At 40.8% G+C, this 18,251-nt stretch overlaps 2 protein-coding genes across 4 annotated transcripts; one reads left to right on the top strand and one right to left on the bottom strand.

The window, feature by feature from the left end:
- Positions 1–1,146: 1,146 nt before the first annotated feature.
- On the top strand, positions 1,147–3,739 carry LOC117966147 (duodenase-1-like). Its single transcript, XM_059014156.1, has 5 exons — positions 1,147–1,302; positions 2,087–2,246; positions 2,717–2,852; positions 2,961–3,212; positions 3,301–3,739. Exons 1-5 carry the CDS (start codon positions 1,245–1,247, stop codon positions 3,472–3,474), a joined length of 780 nt encoding a protein of 259 aa, XP_058870139.1. The 5' UTR covers positions 1,147–1,244; the 3' UTR covers positions 3,475–3,739.
- A 6,043-nt stretch (positions 3,740–9,782) lies between these two features.
- On the bottom strand, positions 9,783–16,909 carry LOC117966354 (cold-inducible RNA-binding protein B-like). Of its 3 annotated transcripts, XM_059014007.1 has the most exons (8): positions 16,781–16,909; positions 15,494–15,608; positions 15,112–15,218; positions 14,729–14,888; positions 14,226–14,325; positions 14,073–14,131; positions 11,061–11,150; positions 9,783–10,206 (listed from the first exon to the last, which is right to left on the bottom strand). In XM_059014007.1, the coding sequence occupies exons 2-7, from the start codon at positions 15,591–15,593 to the stop codon at positions 11,140–11,142; spliced, it is 537 nt and encodes a 178-aa protein (XP_058869990.1). In that variant the 5' UTR covers positions 15,594–15,608; positions 16,781–16,909; the 3' UTR covers positions 9,783–10,206; positions 11,061–11,139. The 3 variants fall into 3 exon arrangements, with proteins under 3 accessions (XP_058869990.1, XP_034768160.1, XP_033903848.3); XM_034912269.2 differs by lacking the exons at positions 9,783–10,206; positions 11,061–11,150 and adding an exon at positions 12,566–13,554; XM_034047957.3 differs by lacking the exons at positions 9,783–10,206; positions 11,061–11,150 and adding an exon at positions 12,566–13,554 and having other exon boundaries at positions 15,494–15,605; positions 16,781–16,881.
- Between the last annotated feature and the right edge of the window lie 1,342 nt (positions 16,910–18,251).

Genomic DNA, 18,251 nt, shown 5'->3' with positions numbered 1-18,251 from the left:
CTCTCTCTCTCTCTCTCTCTCTCTCTCTCTCTCTCTCTCTCTCTCTCTCTCTCTCTCTCTCTCTCTCTCTCTCTCTCTCTCTCTCTCTCTCTCTCTCTAACCCATGCAACTGCACAGCTTAACAAATGAGACACCGCAAAGGTCTCATATACACGAAAAGCAGATTCAGAAATTCTATTTCAAGGTCTCCCATTAAAAAAATGCCTCATCGTAAAGGAATTTATTGATTCATAGAGTTCATCTTACATGCACCCGCACTTCAAAGGAATGCCCTAATGGCATGAATACAAAAACATGTATGCATATTTTATATATGTTTCCTCCCCAGCCCTTTTTGGTGAACAAAGGGCTCCTTCTGTGTAACTTTCCAGTGCAAAACTCCTCAGTGCTGCCCTGTTAGTATGAAAAAGACATTAAGAGAGTAAATCTAGCCTTTATATATATTCCATAGTGTATCGAATGTGTAAAAGCTATGGAGAAGCCTTCTCCTCCTCTGAGAACGAGAAAGCACTGAAGATTTTCAGCTCAGATGTAGATTCTCAATCAGTGTTGCTACATATTCTGCAATTCAGTGTGTTATAGTTCTTGATGGGAAAGTAAAACTTCACAGAAAAATAAGGCACACCCGATGGGATTCTTACAATTCAGAATATGCCAGTAGAGGCTGACTGAACCACTGCTTCACCCCAGAACCATGGACAGGGTACAGCTCTGGCCAAAAGTTTAGCATCACCTACAATTTTAGGATTGAGACATCATTAAAAAAAAAAAAACTGTATGAACATAATTTAGATCTTTTATTTAAAGTGATGTAATCAAAGAAACTACAAAATGATATCGCAAAAGTCTACCAGAAGCTTCAATAGTAGTACAGTATTGTTAGATTTGGACATGTCACATTTTTCAATTTATGTCAGTTTTTCTGTTAAGTATGCAGAAAACTACAAAGCGGTATGCAAGTCAATACGGTGATGTAACATCATGCCGCAGGGTTCATTCAACTTTATGAAGCGTTAATTCTATATGTTGATGCAAAACTTATGGCCATAGCTGTATATGCCTGGATATGATCTGTGTGTTTTTTTTCATCACAGTCAGAGACTCCTGTGGGTTTTCATAGTAACTTTTTCACACTTTGCTGTGGCCAGGAAACACTCAAAACTGAGAAGTTCCTGTATTAGTGTCCCATATATAGCTTCAAGAGAAGCACACAGCGCTTTCCCCTCGAGTCTCCTGAAGACACCATGGCTCCTCTTCACCTTCTCTCCACTCTCCTGCTGTTGCCGACCCTGACCAGCGCTGGTAATGTTATGAAAAACTGTCAACAATTGAAAAATGGGACATTTCAAAATCTAACATGAAATACTACTGTACTACTATTGTGGCTTCCGGTAGACTTTTGCGATATCATTTTGTAGTTTCTTTGATTACATGATGTTAAATAAAAGATATCTTTTTTTTTTTTTAATTATGTCTCAATCCTAAACTTCTAGGTGATGCAAAACTTTTGTCCTCAGCTGCGCTGTAAATAGCAACGTTATCTTTGTGAAATGATCGCTGATTTAATGATGGTTTGAGGCTGATACTGTGGGTTGGCTGTGGAGCTAGTTTTGCATGCTATCTCTCAATGGTAGACAGATCATTGCATAGATTTTCTGTAGTTTGATTCACATGAAATGAATTGCAACTTACATTAAAAGGTTATCGATGTCGCAGTCTTGTCCAATGCAATGGTCTGCCTGCTTTCTTAATATAACTATCATAGCCTATGGCTCTTGCAGTTTTTCTCTTCCCCTTCTTTGTAACTGATGCGATACAGGAGGATATGAATCAGCTCTCACTTGAATTGCTCTGTCAAGCTCTTGCTATCTCATCTTGTGTTGCAGCCTCAGGCACAGAATTACAGCTTCATTCAGTTTTCTCAGGTTTCAGAAAGTCTTATCAAGTACTGACGGTTTCCTTTTAAGAGACCCCTTGGGTGCACGTTGAGATCTGTTCTTCGCACTGACGATTCAGTTTGAACGCATTGAAACTGTATTTTCCCAGCATGTTGCGATTTCGTTTTTTTGTTGGTTTTCTGGCGCAGGCGTGCTTCGGGATGGGATCATCGGAGGACATGATGCCAAGCCCCACAGCAGACCCTACATGGCTTACTTGATGTTCCACGGGGAAGCTGCCATGTCCTACTGCAGTGGCTTCCTGGTGCGAGAGGACTTTGTCATGACGGCTGCACACTGCCAAGCCCGGTAAGGGTCAGTCTGACAGTCGTTCGGATTGTTTAGCGCTGTGTTCAGTGATCAGTATTGATGCAACAGAACTAAGTCCTAATAGATAACCATAACTTGGCTAGACAACCCCCAATGGTAAATGCAATGCTAGTTATAATAAACTTGGCACTGCCCAGTATTTGCTCGTACAGTAGCTATCTGGTAGTATCTTTATAGAGCAGGAGGGTCCAATCACAGTCCTGGAGGGGCAATTGGTTCCATTAAAGAATTTGGACCTGGTTGGATCAAAGAGAGGAAGTGCCACCTCTGGTGCAGAGGGTAGTGGAGCTCCAGGCTTAGAGACCAGTGCTAACAGAAATGCCTCTTTGTTACTCTGCTTCTACAGGGGGTTCATTAAAGACTCAAGGTGGAGCTGCAGGGTTCAGGTTTAGAAAAGGAAATGTCTTCTTTCAAGGTGCTGTAATTGTGTCCTTTTGGTTTATTCATAGACAGCTCCATGTTTTACTTGGAGCCCACGACCTGACTCAAAACGAGCCGACACAGGAGCTGGTGGATGTGAAGGAGAGCTTCCCTCACCCAGATTATTTTTCTGACAACCTGGCCCATGACATCATGCTGCTGAAGGTGAACCTACACACCCAAGTTACTCTGTGCACGCTGTCTTGAGTAGAGTGACGTAGCACGTAAATTGCTTAGGAGGTAAATTTGCTTTCGCTCTCTTGTGCGTTACAGCTGAAAAGAAAGGTGAAGCTCAGTGACAGTATTGCAGTGCTTCCATTGCCAGACAGTGAGGCAGACCTGAAGGGCAAAACTGAGTGTCTCTTGAGTGGCTGGGGCAACACGGCTCGCAATGGCACAAACCACCCCAGCAAGCTGCAGGAGGTGAACGTCACCGTGCTGGACAGAGACAAGTGCAACCAAAACTGGGGGGACAAGATCACAAAGGAAATGATCTGCACCGCGTCTCGCAAGGGGGGCTGCAAGGTATGGCCACGCTATTCCCATTAAAGGTGGCACACCTTTTTTTTTGTTACCAATATTAAACACTGACCGGCGCTTTGTCCTTTCCCAGGGAGACTCTGGGAGCCCACTGGTGTGCGGAGGAGTCGCTCACGGCGTGGTGTCCTTCGGGGTGCAGCCCTGTGGACTCCACGGCTTCCCCCACGTCTACACCCGCATTGCAGAGTACCTGCCCTGGATCAGCAAAGTCCTGAACTCACCGTGCAGAATCCCTGGAGCTCACTAGATCTAGACCCGGAGCTTGGGTCCTGCAGACCCTGCTGCCTGCCCTGCTGACACCCTGATAAGGAGCATCATTTTACAGTCTGAAATGTATCTGTGATATGTGTTTCCCATTCCATATTGTTGTTTACCTAGCTTGCTGTTGCTTTACTATGCAGTATTCAAAGTTATAGACAGCTACTTTTAGTGAACCCCTCCTTGCCATATTCAATGCCTGTTTATTCAAATCCACGCATTGTAATTGATACTTAATAAAACCTTAAAAACTATCACGGTGTGTGTGTGTGTTCCCCCCCCCCCCCCCACCCCCCACCCCCCACCCCCCTTGGTTTTCTTCTTCAACATTTAACATGTTAATGTACATCTTAAACACTTTCTAGTTTTAAATTCCGGTCTACAAATAAAAATACATACCATTTTCAACGAAGGATATATAGCAATTGAAGAATAAATATACTGGGATAATAAACAGATAAACATGTATATAATGCAAATTCAGAGGATCTAACCTGTTTCTTTTAATTGACTTGTATCTAATAAGGACAGTAGGTCTGTCTGAAAACAGTAATAGTATGAACGGGTGTGTGGCTCACCTGGTTAAAGCACAGCCTTGTGGTGTGCAGGGGGAGTCACTGGTCTTGGGACCTTCTAAACTGGGGAGAAAATTGCAGGTAAAATTATTGGGCACTCTAAATTTAGAAGAAAAAAAAACAGTAATGCTATGAAAAGTAAAGTACAAAACAGTATTATTATTTATTTCTTAGCAGACGCCCTTATCCAGGGCGACTTACAATTGTTACAAGATATCAAATTATTTTTACATACAACTACATTGTTTTTACATACAATTACCCATTTATACAGCTGGGTTTTTACTGGAGCAATCTAAGTAAAGTACCTTGCTCAAGGGTACAGCAGCAGTGTCCCCCACCTGGGATTGAACCCACGACCCTCCGGTCAAGAGTCCAGAGCCCTAACAGTTCAGACACAGTTCTTAGTGTTGTAGTTATGATAGGGCTGTTACATGTGGTTGACTCATCTGTTACCTTATAAAACTGCCCTAGTAAAAGCATAGCAAAGTGTATCCTGAAATATACTCAAGAATAATGAAAGCATAGTTAAGCACTGTAAACCCCAGAGAGGTACAATAAAGCTTATTAAAAAGCATGAGGAAACGGCGTTTGCATTCTGTGTAACTTCACTATGGTACACTTTTATAAGGGGTTTGTGTGATCAGGTGCTCACTAGTTTGAATCCTGTTCACGCTGAGTAGTTTCCTTGGCTTGGGGAGTTCTGCAGGTTCACCATCATCAACCTCTGCTGACCAAACGCATGGCAGATTTCTTAGCCAGGAAGGGCTTTGCCTTCAGGGTTCGGTATCTTGGGAACATGTTAAATTCTGCTGGTGATGAGAAGCGATTGATTTAACAGCAGGAAGTGAGATCGTGGGCCGGCAGTGTGGTGGGGAGATGGGAGTTCTTATCTTGTTGAAAGAGTTTGGTTTTGATTCCGACACATTGAAGTCATCACAGATAAGGTCTCGTGAAAGAAGCAGCTCATTCTTTTGAATTATATTATACATAGATATATTTTTAACGTAACCCTTTTCTGCTACTTATTTCTCTCTATTTTGCAATGATGAAACAGGTCAGTTGCATCCGAATGAGTCTTTCACCAGTGTTGTAAAAAAATCTGAGCCCTATTTCATTAACTCAAAGAAAACATCAGTCCTTTCGTACCATTTCCACTCCTCGCTTTTATATGAAAAAATAATACTACATAATACTGCATTGTAATGCAATTTAACTGATTGCTCAGTCTTTCTTTCTAAATTGCCAACCACTATAGAAACAAGGCATGCTGGAGTGCAGCACAGAGATGGACTTAGCTTTTGCACAAAGTAAAATATTTTTAAACACTTAGATGCAGGCAAGATTCATTTGATCACGTTTGAAATTTAGGGCTGGGGCAGGGAGGTAAACCAGATTTCAATCCTTGTAAAAGTTGACCACAGTATTTTTGCAGTTTTCCACCCCATTCTTTTCCCATGGTTATAGTATGCGTTTACCATCGTTCACCCTGGTTTGCCAGGTTTTTTGAATATGCTTCACCACACCTCTCTGTGCTTTATTACACTTTGCCATGCTGTCTCTGTGCTTTGTTAGTTCTGCCATGCTTTGACTCAGCATTGTATAGAATAATCAGCACAGGTTCATACACTGTGTAGCTTCCAGGGAGCTCCAGTAGGAGCATGGCATGGCAGAAATCCTCACTCACTAGGGTCTTGGCTCAGCGTTCCCAGTTTGCATGTTGTTAATGACTCCTCTCTTGTTGTTTTCAGTTCTTCCCAGGTTTTTTATTTTTTGGTGTGTGTTCGCAGTCAGGTGCTCAGGATTGAGCATTTGTTAAATTTCCTTGACATAATGCCTCACTTTCTGTCTGAACTTTTCCACTTGCACTCTCCTACTCTCCTTGCACTACAGAATGCCAAACACACTTTTGCATTCATTACAGCAGAGCTCTGAAAAGGTTCGACTTGATATTTTTTTAACACAATTTGTATTTAAAATGAAGTCATTTAAAAAGCGGTTCGTCCTTAAATAAACAGATAATAAAGTAACTGCCACCTATATATTTTGAATATCGAGGTGATGCTGATTAAACAGAAATCAAGATGTAAGTTGCCTAATCGCGGTTACTGCTTGCTTGATTAATGAGACTTTGGCAGTAAACAGGAATTGCTATTAATCTCTCACAATCATCTCAAGAGCATTGAAATGAAAAAGCCTGAAAACAGAAGCAGGTTTGCAGCGACTTGCAAACCAGTCAGATCACAAAGAGATAACGGTGCTTGTTGAAATCATGACACAGAACATGATCACACTGTGCTGTTTGCCGTGACCTAGATGGTGCGTGTGCTGCGTCTCACAGTGCTTTACCGTACAGAAATATACATCATTTTTCCATGCCGTCACTTTGCTTTTGCACAGGGTGACCAGACGTCCCGGGAAAAGTGGGACAGTCCCAGTTTTCAGCCTTCGTTTTTTGTCCCGGTCAGACACAGTACGATTGGAATAAGCACATTATTGCGATTCTATTAACTTAGTGCTCCCTGCAGCCCAGGGCAGGTTTTAGGCATAGAGAATAAACTCCTCCCTGTTAATGGAATCTGCCCTTTTAATAATATTATTAAAACGTTGTCTATTAGATTTTTCAGCATTATTATTTTTTTTTTTTTTAGAAGTGTCACACCTGATTACTGGAGAAGGAAGTTAAGGAATGTCTCAGTATATTTAGCTGTAGCGTGGAAAGATAATTGATCATCTTCTAGTTCCTGGGTTGACCTGGGCAAATTTGCAGAATAATTTTTCAGCTTTAGCAAGTACAGTAATAACAAGAGCATGGTATTTTAGATAACTGACACTGAGACACACCGACTTCATTAAGCTGGAAACTTCCTTTGAAACCACCGAATCTAATTAGGTGCTTTGTTAAAAGATGGAAAGCGAGGCAAAGCATTATTGTATATTTAAGTAAAAAAAAAAAAAAAGATAAATTGCATTATGTTGTTGAATTCATTGGTGGGCGTTTGAACGAGGGTTCTTGAAATGTTTGTTACGCGATGTGTTTGTTGATGTATTTGTTATTTCAAAAGAAAATAAAATAGATAATAAAAAAATCAATAAAACAGCAAAATAAATAAACGAAATAAACGGCTAAGCCTCGATGGTTAGCCATCGTGCAGCATCACTCAGCTCATGACAAGTGATAACGAGAACTTGGGTTGGCATGGAAACAGGGGGGGGCATGGCAGTCCTGAGAAGAGAAACAGACTGGGAGAGGGGAGAGGACAGAAAGCGACCAGGAGCCAATTTGTGGATTTCTGTAAAAACTGCCCAAGCCGTCCAGCTCCATGAACAATCATCCTAAACGAGGCGCTCGCTGCTGTCTCATGACGAACGCCCGGGGAAGTGAAGTGTTCTGAGGGCGCGACCGAGGGCACGACACAGGGAAGTAAGGCTGAGGCGCGGGCAGCATTTAGATTGCCTCGCTGTCACAAAGAATTGACGGCTGCCTCAAGCAATACGGGGTTTTTTTGTTGGTTTTTTTTTGTGCATCTCTTGATCTACCCATCTTACTATTCACTGGACTTGCCTGACCTCAGCACCACGTCACTGGATTCTCAGCTAATGCACCATCCTTGCACTATTGCACAACTGCGTCATTACGTGCTGTAATCCTAACTTGTTGCATCCTAGTTCATATTGTACTTTAGTATAATTATTTGCACTTACTGTAAACTGCACTGTATTGAAATATTAAATATGAATATTGTATTGTAACCCTGCACTGCCCTGTAACACCTGTAAGTCGCTTGGATAAAGACGTCTCATTAATTAATTAATTAATTAATTAATAATCCCCACAGTCACTGTGTGCACATTGTACCATGTTCAATTTCCTATCTAAGTATCTATTTTATAATGTATGTATGTTTTTATTTTTCTTTTATTAAATTTATGGCAGGCCAACTTCTCGACTCCATAGAGTCACACAATCTGTTTTAAAATGTGAAATAAATAAATAAATAAATAAATAAATAAATAAATAAATAAAATCGTGACCGAAAGGGATATATCACTTCAACATGCTTCTCTGTGATTCAAGTCTTTCCTGTGTCTTGGCGCCCTCTAGTGGAAGAGGCTGGCATGCCGGGTACAGATTTAATAGTAATATTCCTATACTCAGGGGCGCCATGCATCCCACGCGTTTAAAACAAAAAAAAGAAAAAAGAAAGAAGTTTGCCTTTTTTTTACTCATATTTAAGAAGGTTGTTATTCACAGGATCAGTATCCAATATTGCTGAACTGCAGGAACTTGGGCTATACCGGGGAAATTTGCAGATTAAAAAACAGTAATAAAAAATCCAGAATGATTGTATACTATACAACAGTGACACCTAACGGTCGAAGGTAGTATTACATCCCATGGTCATTAAAAATAAATAACAGTACAACGATGCCTCTGGTCTGGCAAACCATTGCTGCAGGGAACAAAAACGACAACCCAGTGCTGGCCTTCACATTTTACACTTGAAATGTATTTCTGCAGCGTGATCACATCGGATCTGCGGGAAACACGGGGAGCTTCAATCAACAGCGATAACCACAGACCTTCCACATTTTTTTTTCCATTGTTAATGCTGCAGGTCAAGCACGGTTCATGTTTCATGGGGGTGCACTTGTGTCTCCATGGTTCATTACTGTCGTGGTTTTCAGATCCCCTGGCTGTATCACAAATTCACCGACATTTTTTTTTTTTCAGGGTAAGGTTCTGCTGCACTGCACTGCACTGCAGACGCTAGAGTTCTGTAGACTGAAGCGAGGTGCCCTTCTGTGGGAGTCTAGTAATATACTCGCTGTCAAAACACCGTTCATTTATTTGAAATATATAGTGAGAAATGTGCGCTGTGCGTTTATGACATGTATAAACTTGTTCTCTGAAACCATTTTCTTTTATTTGTTTTATTATATGGAAGTGTGGCTTTGTCATGCAAGTTGCTCTTGTCAGTTGTAATGTTGTTTCTCGGTTCTGTGCTGTTGTGAAGCCTGGACCCTGGAAAGGAAGGTGAACGGCGTGTATTATTTGGATATTATTGGGGTTGAACTGAACCAACTCACTTGGCCACTCACTTTTCTCAGAGCAGTGTTTTCACTGCTCAGGTGTATTTTTTTCAGCGCCATCATGTTCTAGGTTTTGAGAAGGCAGTGGTGAAGATTCTGAGTTCCACTGTAAGGAGAATGCTGGATTTGTGTCGAAGGCTTATTAAGGCACTCTATAAATTGATCAAATCCGACTCCCGAGAATTTGGTACTGGGATTATTTTTAGTTTGGTGCACAATGAAATCCATGAAGTGTATAAGGAGGCTGTGGGGTCCAGTGGTTAAAGAACAGGGCTTGTAACCAGGAGGTCCCCGGTTCAAATCCTACCTCAGCCACTGACTCAGTGTGACCCTGAGCAAGTCACTTAACCTCCTTGTGCTCCGTCTTTCAGGTGAGGCGTTGTTGTAAGTGACTCTGCAGCTGATGCATAGTTCACACACCCTAGTCTCTGTAAGTCGCCTTGGATAAAGGTGTCTGATAAATAAACTAATAATAAATAAACAAATAATAGTATAGCAGGATATGATTCTGCAATGTTTTTGTGGTCGATTCAAAGCTCAAGATTGGTATACTTATTTGTATTAAAAAAGACTATCCTGTAACCATGAAGCCAGAATACACATCCCATTAACAAAAGCAAACAAATGCTTCATTTTTTTACTTTTTTTTATTGTTGAAGAAGTTACATGCATCTGTACTGTTAGTCGAAGACAAATTATGTTAGACCTTTCAAATGAAAAGGCATCAGTGATGAGAATCAGTTTCACACCGTTAAACAGGTCAACTTTCATTTTTCTTTCAATGCTATTGATTACACAGCAGTGTCCAAAGTACAGACACCATTGTTATAGCCACCTTAAACTCAAAAAGGGTCCTCCCTCGCTCAAACAACGTTTCTCTAGATGCTGTTTAGACGGTTCATTATGAAAGTATTTTACAAGACTGATGTGCCCCCTCATTTGTAAGCAAGACTGAGCTTGAAGTCCACTCCCCTCCCCTCCCCTCCTGGGCAGATAAGAGCTCATCTGCACTTGCAGAAGAAGGGGGATCATCATCAAGGTTCATCCTCCACCTGTTTCAAAAAAAAAAAAAAGAAAAATGGTTTAGTCACTATACTTGAAAGACAGACACCGCCACTTTTTAGTACTGCAATTGGAAAATCGTGTTTGAAGACACACGACAGGATGTTCCCGAGTTGTTTGGACTGCCAAAAACCTCAACTTGCAGTTCTGCCAATAGGAAAAACGCGCCTCACGTAGCATTTTCTCTGTTGCATGTTTTAAAAGCCAGCTGCACCAAAACAGAATCCCTGCTCAGCACATTCTCCCATAGTTCAGCCTTCTGACCTTGATGTTTCTGTACAACCACAACCATCCTGACCACTGAAACAGGGTCCTGCAGCCAGCCCTGGGTGTTTGAAACTACCCTCAATTGTGTTGCATGATCAGGAGCTTGTTAAATGAATTGTTCACTCCCTACCGTTGCATGAACTAACAGCAACCCTACTCATGGAGGTCAGTTCAGTACAGCTTTAACAGCAGCTTCTGTGCTCAAATTCATGGCATCTGGGCATTTCAATAATACACCTTAGTTGTGACATGTGGGACTCAAACCTGAAAATTTCCATCTATCCTCTGAAATGACTGCATGCATGTATTATTCTACACATCCTTTCTATCCCTGGGACTATAGGTAGAACTGATGAACTAAACTGAGGAAGGCCAGTGTTTTTTTTCAGGGATAAGATTACACATTCCCAAATTACACAACTGACCAGTTTCACAGAACCTGACTGGAACTAATCTTGGATTACCTGATACTACTTAAAGGTACAAGATTAGTGATAACGGGGGTCTGTGAACTCAGCCAGGTGTCAGCCAGGTTAATCGCTGTGCAATTCATCGGGTTCTTGAGAGAAATACCTACCTTTCCAGCATGCCTGCAGCGCTGATGCCCGGCTTGTTTCTTCAAAAAACAACTCCAGTGCAAGAGCCAGCAGCTTCTCTCAGTAATCATCTGTTTGTAAAGGGAAAAAAAACAGGGTTACTTCCAAGCCAGCTCCACATGTTAATCTAAACAAGCAATGCACTTCAGCTGCTATTAAAACAGGTCTCAACACAATTTTATTTAGGTGGAAATATGAAGGAAGGCTTTCTAGAAGAAAAACAAAAAAAAAAATTAGAAGGAAACTAAGCATTGTGCATATTAAGCAATTGATTCACCATTGTGTATTGACACATTGATGTCTGGGGATAATGAACACATTCAAGTGTCTTTCTTTTTTTCCTTATCAAAGCACTTAGCCCTTACTCCTATAGGTGAAGATGTATCAGATTTAAATCTTTATGAATACCTATTACAGGTGGTTGGGGAATGCCTAGACAGACATTAACACAATTCTGCAGCAAGTAGGAAACTGATCATGCAGTTAAATGCTTACTAACTTACTAAAACATTTCTAAAGATGAATTTTAAATGTTCCACTTCTAAATTGCCCAAATGACAAATCTATATTGGCTTTTAATATAAATAAATCTTTTCACTAATGAGCCCTCAACTAAAAGGAAGGATGCTGGCATGAGAGCAAAAGGAGTTACCTCACAATTACAGTCCTATCTCCACATATGAACTAGCCAAGAGAGCAGCTTTCATCTGAGAGGATTCGCTTGCAGGTAGGACACAACACTTCTTTCTCCAAGGCCTTTGTTGACCCCCACCCACCAGCACAAGCAGAGAACTTTTAGATGATGTGAAGGGTTATAGAAACCTCAGCAGAAATTCTGAGATTTAATTTTTTTTTTAGATATATAAAACAAACTGGTGTGCAATATTAAAGATTATGCTCCTCCCCCCCCCCGACCCCCCCAACTTGTAAAGTCCACTGGCTTCTAAACTATATGCTCGAAGCCTTGAAGTCAAGCAATTCCCCTTGGCTCAAGCATTGGTCTAGCAGTTATGTTTAACTTGATATGCAAGGTCATCCCTACACTTGTAAAACACACATGGCTGTCTCTCTGCCCAAGTTACAATTCAGTGCTACTAAAATTGAGGACAAGCCCCAAATAATTAAACATACAATCTATTCAAAGTTACAAATAGTACTAGCTGTCCCATCCAGTTATTTAAACAACAATTGTTGCATGGACTGCATCATTAGAAAACTAACAGTTTATTTTGGTCTTTAAAAAAAAAAAAAAAAAAAAAAAAAAGCAAGCAGGGAATAATTGTTTAGTCTAGAAAGAGAAGGTAGGTAATCCTTCACTTAAACATGTGGCTTCCTAAGTTACTAGGAAACCCTGTTCCATGCACAATGCCATTGTATATACAGGTACATCTTTTGACACTGCTGGGCAGAAATTACTCCTCTTCATACCTTTGGTGTTGTGCAAATGACAAGTGATTGAATCATTTTACAGTCGAAACGGGCATAGTAAATTCAGACGATCTTTTAATAGGCTTCGTAAAGCAAAAATGTTTTCAATACAAAAAAAAGTTTTTCCGAACCACTTCAAAATACAATGCTTAGATTGGAATATGCATTTGTCTTCCAGTAAAAAGGACAGTATATAAAAGATACATTTGCAAGAAGAATTTCTTAACTTATCTTTTATTTTTTTTAAACTAGTAGATACTTGCTCAACTCCATATCGTTGACACTTCACGTTACAGAAAAATAACCTTGTTTGTTGACAGGACGTGCACATGGTAAATACACAAAGCAGAGTCGATTTCTTTTTACTGATCTTTAAATTCTCTCTTCCCCCCCCCCCCCTCCCCCACCTCTTTCAATCTTTAGCTGCATCAAGGTGGTCTGCATTCATCTCTGCAGCCTGGTTGCAGCCCACCTTTGACACACTAAAGGAATACATTACAAGAACCAGAATGGCATTGAGCCCTTTTATTCAATTTAACTTTAGGATACACCACAGCTTGTTCAGCTTCTTCAGAACATCAGTTTGCTCAAATTCCTTTTTAAACTCTCAAGAACAGAATGACTAAAAAGGAAAGTTGACACTTACTCCCTCTTGCTTTTTATGCTCTCCCCCCCCCCTCACCCCACCCAATCCAATGGACTACTTGAAAACAGGGGGGGGGGTCAAAGGGGAAAATTAAAAAACAAAAAGCCTTTGGAAATAAAGTGCTTTTCAAATAAACAATTCAGGTTGAGAAACCTAAAAATGGTGATTGGAGCTTTAAAACAAACCCTATAAAAAATGAAAAAGTGTAACACAGGGCGTGCATTCTCATGTCTGAAGCTGTCAGGCTGCGTTTAACAAGGACAGAACTGATACTACAAACCAAGAATATAAAACACATGTAGGTACTACAAGTATGGATTCTGCGAAGCTCCAAAAAATCTTTTAAATACAGCCATTGGAAGGTCGGTCTTGATGCAGGAAGGATTTTTACTCGTGTGAAGCTGAGGACAAGAAGCAGGCAGAAATGTAAAGGCACTGAAGCACATGGACAAAATACTCCCGCCCCCTTATCCCCCAGTAAGTGCATGAAATCACAAGAGCGCCTGGAAGGGCAAACTGAATACTGAAACTAGCAGTGTACCGAGACTAAACCTCGGCAACATTTAAGTTTAAATACTGCAGCTGCTGGCAGGGGAAACTCAAGCAACAGAACTAGTGGAGTAGTGGTTTAAAAACAGATTCTCCAGTTACATTAAATCGAAAGGTAGACTATTCGGATGGGTCTAGAGTGGCATTTACCAATCCTGTGGGGGGGGGGGGGGGGGTATCTGAGCAAAATCGAATGCCACAACGAAATACTGCAAGGCTTTCTTCAAAACTACGAAGCCCTGTTAGAATAATTTATGCCAAAAAATTTGCAACCTCTAGAATAGTGAAAATATAATAAAGTGCTTAAAAAAAGAACTCGCTACGACCTCACACTTCAGTTAAAGCTTTTGGAGCGCTTTGTTCGTCTTACCATAGCTGTCGTAGTCCCTGTAGGAGCCACCTGAACGATCACCATAACCTCCTTGTCCCCTAAAAGAGGCAGATTGGCCGTTAGCCCGGATCCGACGACTGAAAACGTGCTTTTGGAAGTCTGTTCGGGCCATGCTAACTAGTCGTAACTTACCGATCCCTCTGGTAATAGCCTCTGTCAGAGGAGGAGTATCCCCCACTTCTGTCAAAGCGTCCACCGCTGCTGTATCCTCTGTCACCACCACCACCACCCCCTACATAAGAGAACCCAGCGGAGTTGCTTTTAGAGAAAACGCAATCATCCTGCCACAGCACCGTCACTACACTAATATGAGTCGATGGTAAAAGTGCAACTGCAAGTTGCACCAAAAAAAATAAAACCTGCTCTGAAAAAGCTGCCTCAAGTAGGGCATTTAAATTTTATGAGCACCACGAGGCGCAAAAACTTGCAGCAGCACTTTCTGGCATAAAACGGCTGGATTAAAAAGTAGTTTGAGGTCTTTCAAGGGCGAGGGGTATGGATGATCGTTCGGGTAGCTCCTACGGAGGGAAGACAACTATCAAGTCTATTTCACAACAAAAGGGTTCAAAGAAGGAAGCTACCCTCGGAGAAGGGGGGGAGGGAGGAGGAGGAGGAGAAGAAGAAGAAAAGCTTACCTCTTGAGAAGCCACGGCCACCCCTTCCTCCACCACCTCTGGGGCCGCCACGGTAGAATCCACCGCCACCGCCACCACCACGTGGGCCCCCTCTGTATCCTCCTCCACCACCACCGGACTTTCCTGCCTGGTCAACACGGATCTGTCTGCCATCAACAGACTGGAGTCGGGGGAAAAAAAGGGGGAAGGTCATGGATCAAAATACCTTTTCTAGATCATGTATTCGAGTTAAGCGCACAAGGTGGAGGGGGTAGTAATTGTGTGTGCACTACTCAAGCAAATCAAATACAAACCTGTACGAACATTGTTCTTTAAAAAAGGTGAAGCACGCTTTATTCTAAACAGGAAACTGCCCTCAAAAGAATAACCTAAACCTCGCCCACCTTTCCATTCATAGCCATCATTGCGTCTTTAGCGTCATCTGGGTTCTCAAAGGTAACAAAACCGAAGCCTCTCGATCTCTGCGTGTCTCTGTCCTTGATGACAACAACTAGAAACAGAACACACATGTCAGCAAATTAATGCAATGCAAAATCGTGGTCAAAGTCAAACAAATGCACATGAATTTGTAAAACACCACAGATTAATGTTACACGATAGTGTGGTAAGCCACTTGGTCTCCAGGTGCTATGACTGGGTTAAGTGATTAATTAAAAAAAGTTCCAATATAAGCGTGGCAATTGTATTACTTTGCCTAAAAAAAGTATAGTGCATGGTCCATTGAGGTTTGACGTTACTGAAATATAATGTTTAATTCTCACTCACCCTCAGAGATCTGTCCATACTTGGCGAACACGTCCTCCAAACCTTGCTCGTTGGTATCAAAGCTCAGGCCTCCAACAAAAAGTTTTCCTTCGTCTGACATTTTGGAGTAGAGCTACTAAAAAAAAAAAAAAAAAAAAAAAAAATGTTTAGTTTATAACAATATATCTAGGCCGGTTTTATCGTCTCCTCGTGTGAAAGAATTCAGTGTTCGCTGCTTGTCGCAATAAAACATTAAAATTAAATTGTAAATGAATTGCAGTCGATTATGTTAAACCCTCAAATAAATACACGCACATTCCCGCCCCCCCCTCGGTAAGAGACTCCTGAAGCGAGAAGACGTCAGCTCCATCAGCGGCCATTTTCTGAAGGCACGACCCGCCTCATCTCCTTCAACTAGAACAATCCAAAATGCCCGCCCCACCACGTGGTGGCACATTCAATTTACATTAAAAAAACTATAAAATATGCAATGCCACTACAATTAGTTACCAAAAAAAAAAACACAAATTAATTTAATTAAAGAGCCAAGCTCCGCCCCGTTACAATAAGATAAACACATTTCAGCGCCACAGCCCGCCTCTCTCCTCGCATCCAACACTGAAAAGTTTGTTAGTACAATAGAAGATACTGTAATTCCCGCAAGTTACAATTAGGCAGAAAACATACAAATTAAATGTTAACTCTAGCCCGATCCACGGTATAAAATTGCAGTCCGTGAATCGCCAGCTCGACCCTCCTCGAACCCGCCATCTTGCTGTTGCAAAGGTGGAAACACGTTTCAGATTCAGATTCCAGTTCCGCACTTTTTCACAACAGCCGGATAAACCCCCAGAGAAAGTGTAGCCGTCGTTAATTCGATTTATTTCTTGTAATTAAGACAAGCCACCCTCTCCGGTAAAACACGTCCCAGCTCTCGCCCCCTTCATCCCTCTCTGTGAATCCCCTCTTCTTCTTTGTCTATTGTTCCGTCTCAACCAAACGGCGCCATTTCGCTCCCTTACACAGAACGGCTGCGTCACGCCGTTATTATTAACGACATTTGTAGCTTCTTTCTCTAATTTATACCAATATACTTTAACCAATCAACGTATTTTTATTTCAGATAAAGACACATTCTTAAAATGGATCGAGAAAAACAAACCAACCACCCATATACGTAAGCCAATAATAAATATATCATTATTTATATAAAAAAATAATACTAAAAAAATACCCAATGTGTTACTTTACATTAATTCAGTGTATATTCAACGACGGTATTTAAAAGATGCTTATAACTAGCCTTACCGTGTATTTTATATTGACCTGTAGAAATCAGTTCTTGCTGCAGAGGAGATGGGACTGACTGAGACGCGCGAGAGAGTTTTTATAGCGCAAATCTGATGCCACGCCTACCTAATTAACATAAATATGACATGCCATTTTAAAAAAAAATTAACCAATCGCCATTCAGAGATTTACATAAAAGGCGGGTTCTAAAGGAGCGGCGGCAGATGCCCACCCTCCCCCAATCGCTTAACTTTACACCGGGGTCGTATTTCGGGAAACTGCCCCACATGCTCTGTTCTCGAACAAAGAAAGCGCCTTTCACAATCAAATATGAAAAGACCGATAAAACACAATAATATAACACGCTAACTTTAAATTATACAGAACGTCCCCGCAATTAAAAAAAAAATTATATATTATTATTATCCTGGGACACTATCACCCTTCATGTAAATGTGCTTTATTTTGCTCTTATCAGCCCCTATTTTACTGCATTTAATCCTGTACTTCAGAATACTGTAATCTGCCAAGTGTTTAACCTGTAGTACTTTGTATTTAATCACATCCTGATGTAACTATCACCATTTAATCATATCCTGATGTAACTATCACAATTACCTGCTGTATTATTGAATTGTGGTTTGTCAAACTTGTACTTTACTTGAACAAGAGTTATTGTATTTCTTGCTCTTATTGTATTACTTGTATTGTAACGCTTGAAATGTTTTTGCTTACGATTGTAAGTCGCCCTGGATAAGGGCGTCTGCTAAGAAATAAATAATAATAATAATAATTATTACATATGCGGCGTGTGTATATTCACGGTCGCTTTACGAAATCAATGTGTGGATGTTTTTGCGGTCCTTACTTTTAAAGAAGTTGCATTTCTATTGTAACCTATTAATACATTTCCTTACATTTCTTAACACAATAGGCCTACACTGGCATTTATTTTATTGAGAGAGAAAAAGACATTTTAGCTACAATTTGTAAGGGTGGATATAGTCTGCTGCAAAACGGATTTAAAAAAAAACAAGCGTGCTAATGTTAAAATTCGTAGCTAACCTTGTAGTGTGTGTTTATTAGGCTCATTGGTATTTTACGATGCTTATTGGATGCTACTCGCATTTTCCGCGCTTACCTGCGTGATTTTCACGACAAAAGCGTATTATTTTTAGTTGTGAGGGGGTTTCATAGTCCGTTTAAATAAAAACAGTAGTCTCATACGGAGCTTAATGAATATACCAGTTTTATTTTTCCTTAGAAAAAGAAAAGAAAACGACTTTTCCTGCAATTTCTTTCTGTTTGGGCCATACAGGAAATGAATGACGCTGTTGCAAGCGTAATGCGGCAGAGACAGGAACGCAGCGTTTTCTGTAATAATAATCTCTGAATCTCTTTGTTTCACTTTAATGTTCTCTGTTATTTGATACGTGCAAGTTTTTTTTTAAGATTATAAATATCCTACTGTTAAAATCCACGAGAAAAA

This window comes from Acipenser ruthenus, chromosome 47, assembly GCF_902713425.1.
Source record: "Acipenser ruthenus chromosome 47, fAciRut3.2 maternal haplotype, whole genome shotgun sequence".
Taxonomy (NCBI): Eukaryota; Metazoa; Chordata; class Actinopteri; order Acipenseriformes; family Acipenseridae; genus Acipenser; species Acipenser ruthenus.
Note: the sequence above shows the minus strand (reverse complement) of the source record. Positions and strands in the feature narration are given on the sequence as shown.

Coding starts and splice junctions, on each gene's coding strand:
- LOC117966147 (XM_059014156.1), top strand. CDS start 1,245: ATGGCTCCTCTTCACCTTCTCTCCACTCTCCTGCTGTTGCCGACCCTG. Junction 1,303..2,086: donor GCCGACCCTGACCAGCGCTG/GTAATGTTATGA, acceptor TTTCTGGCGCAG/GCGTGCTTCGGGATGGGATC. Junction 3,213..3,300: donor CTCGCAAGGGGGGCTGCAAG/GTATGGCCACGC, acceptor GTCCTTTCCCAG/GGAGACTCTGGGAGCCCACT.
- LOC117966354 (XM_034912269.2), bottom strand. CDS start 15,593: ATGTCAGACGAAGGAAAACTTTTTGTTGGAGGCCTGAGCTTTGATACC. Junction 15,219..15,493: donor GTATGGACAGATCTCTGAGG/GTGAGTGAGAAT, acceptor TTCTGTTTCTAG/TTGTTGTCATCAAGGACAGA. Junction 14,132..14,225: donor GGCTATTACCAGAGGGATCG/GTAAGTTACGAC, acceptor TGCCTCTTTTAG/GGGACAAGGAGGTTATGGTG.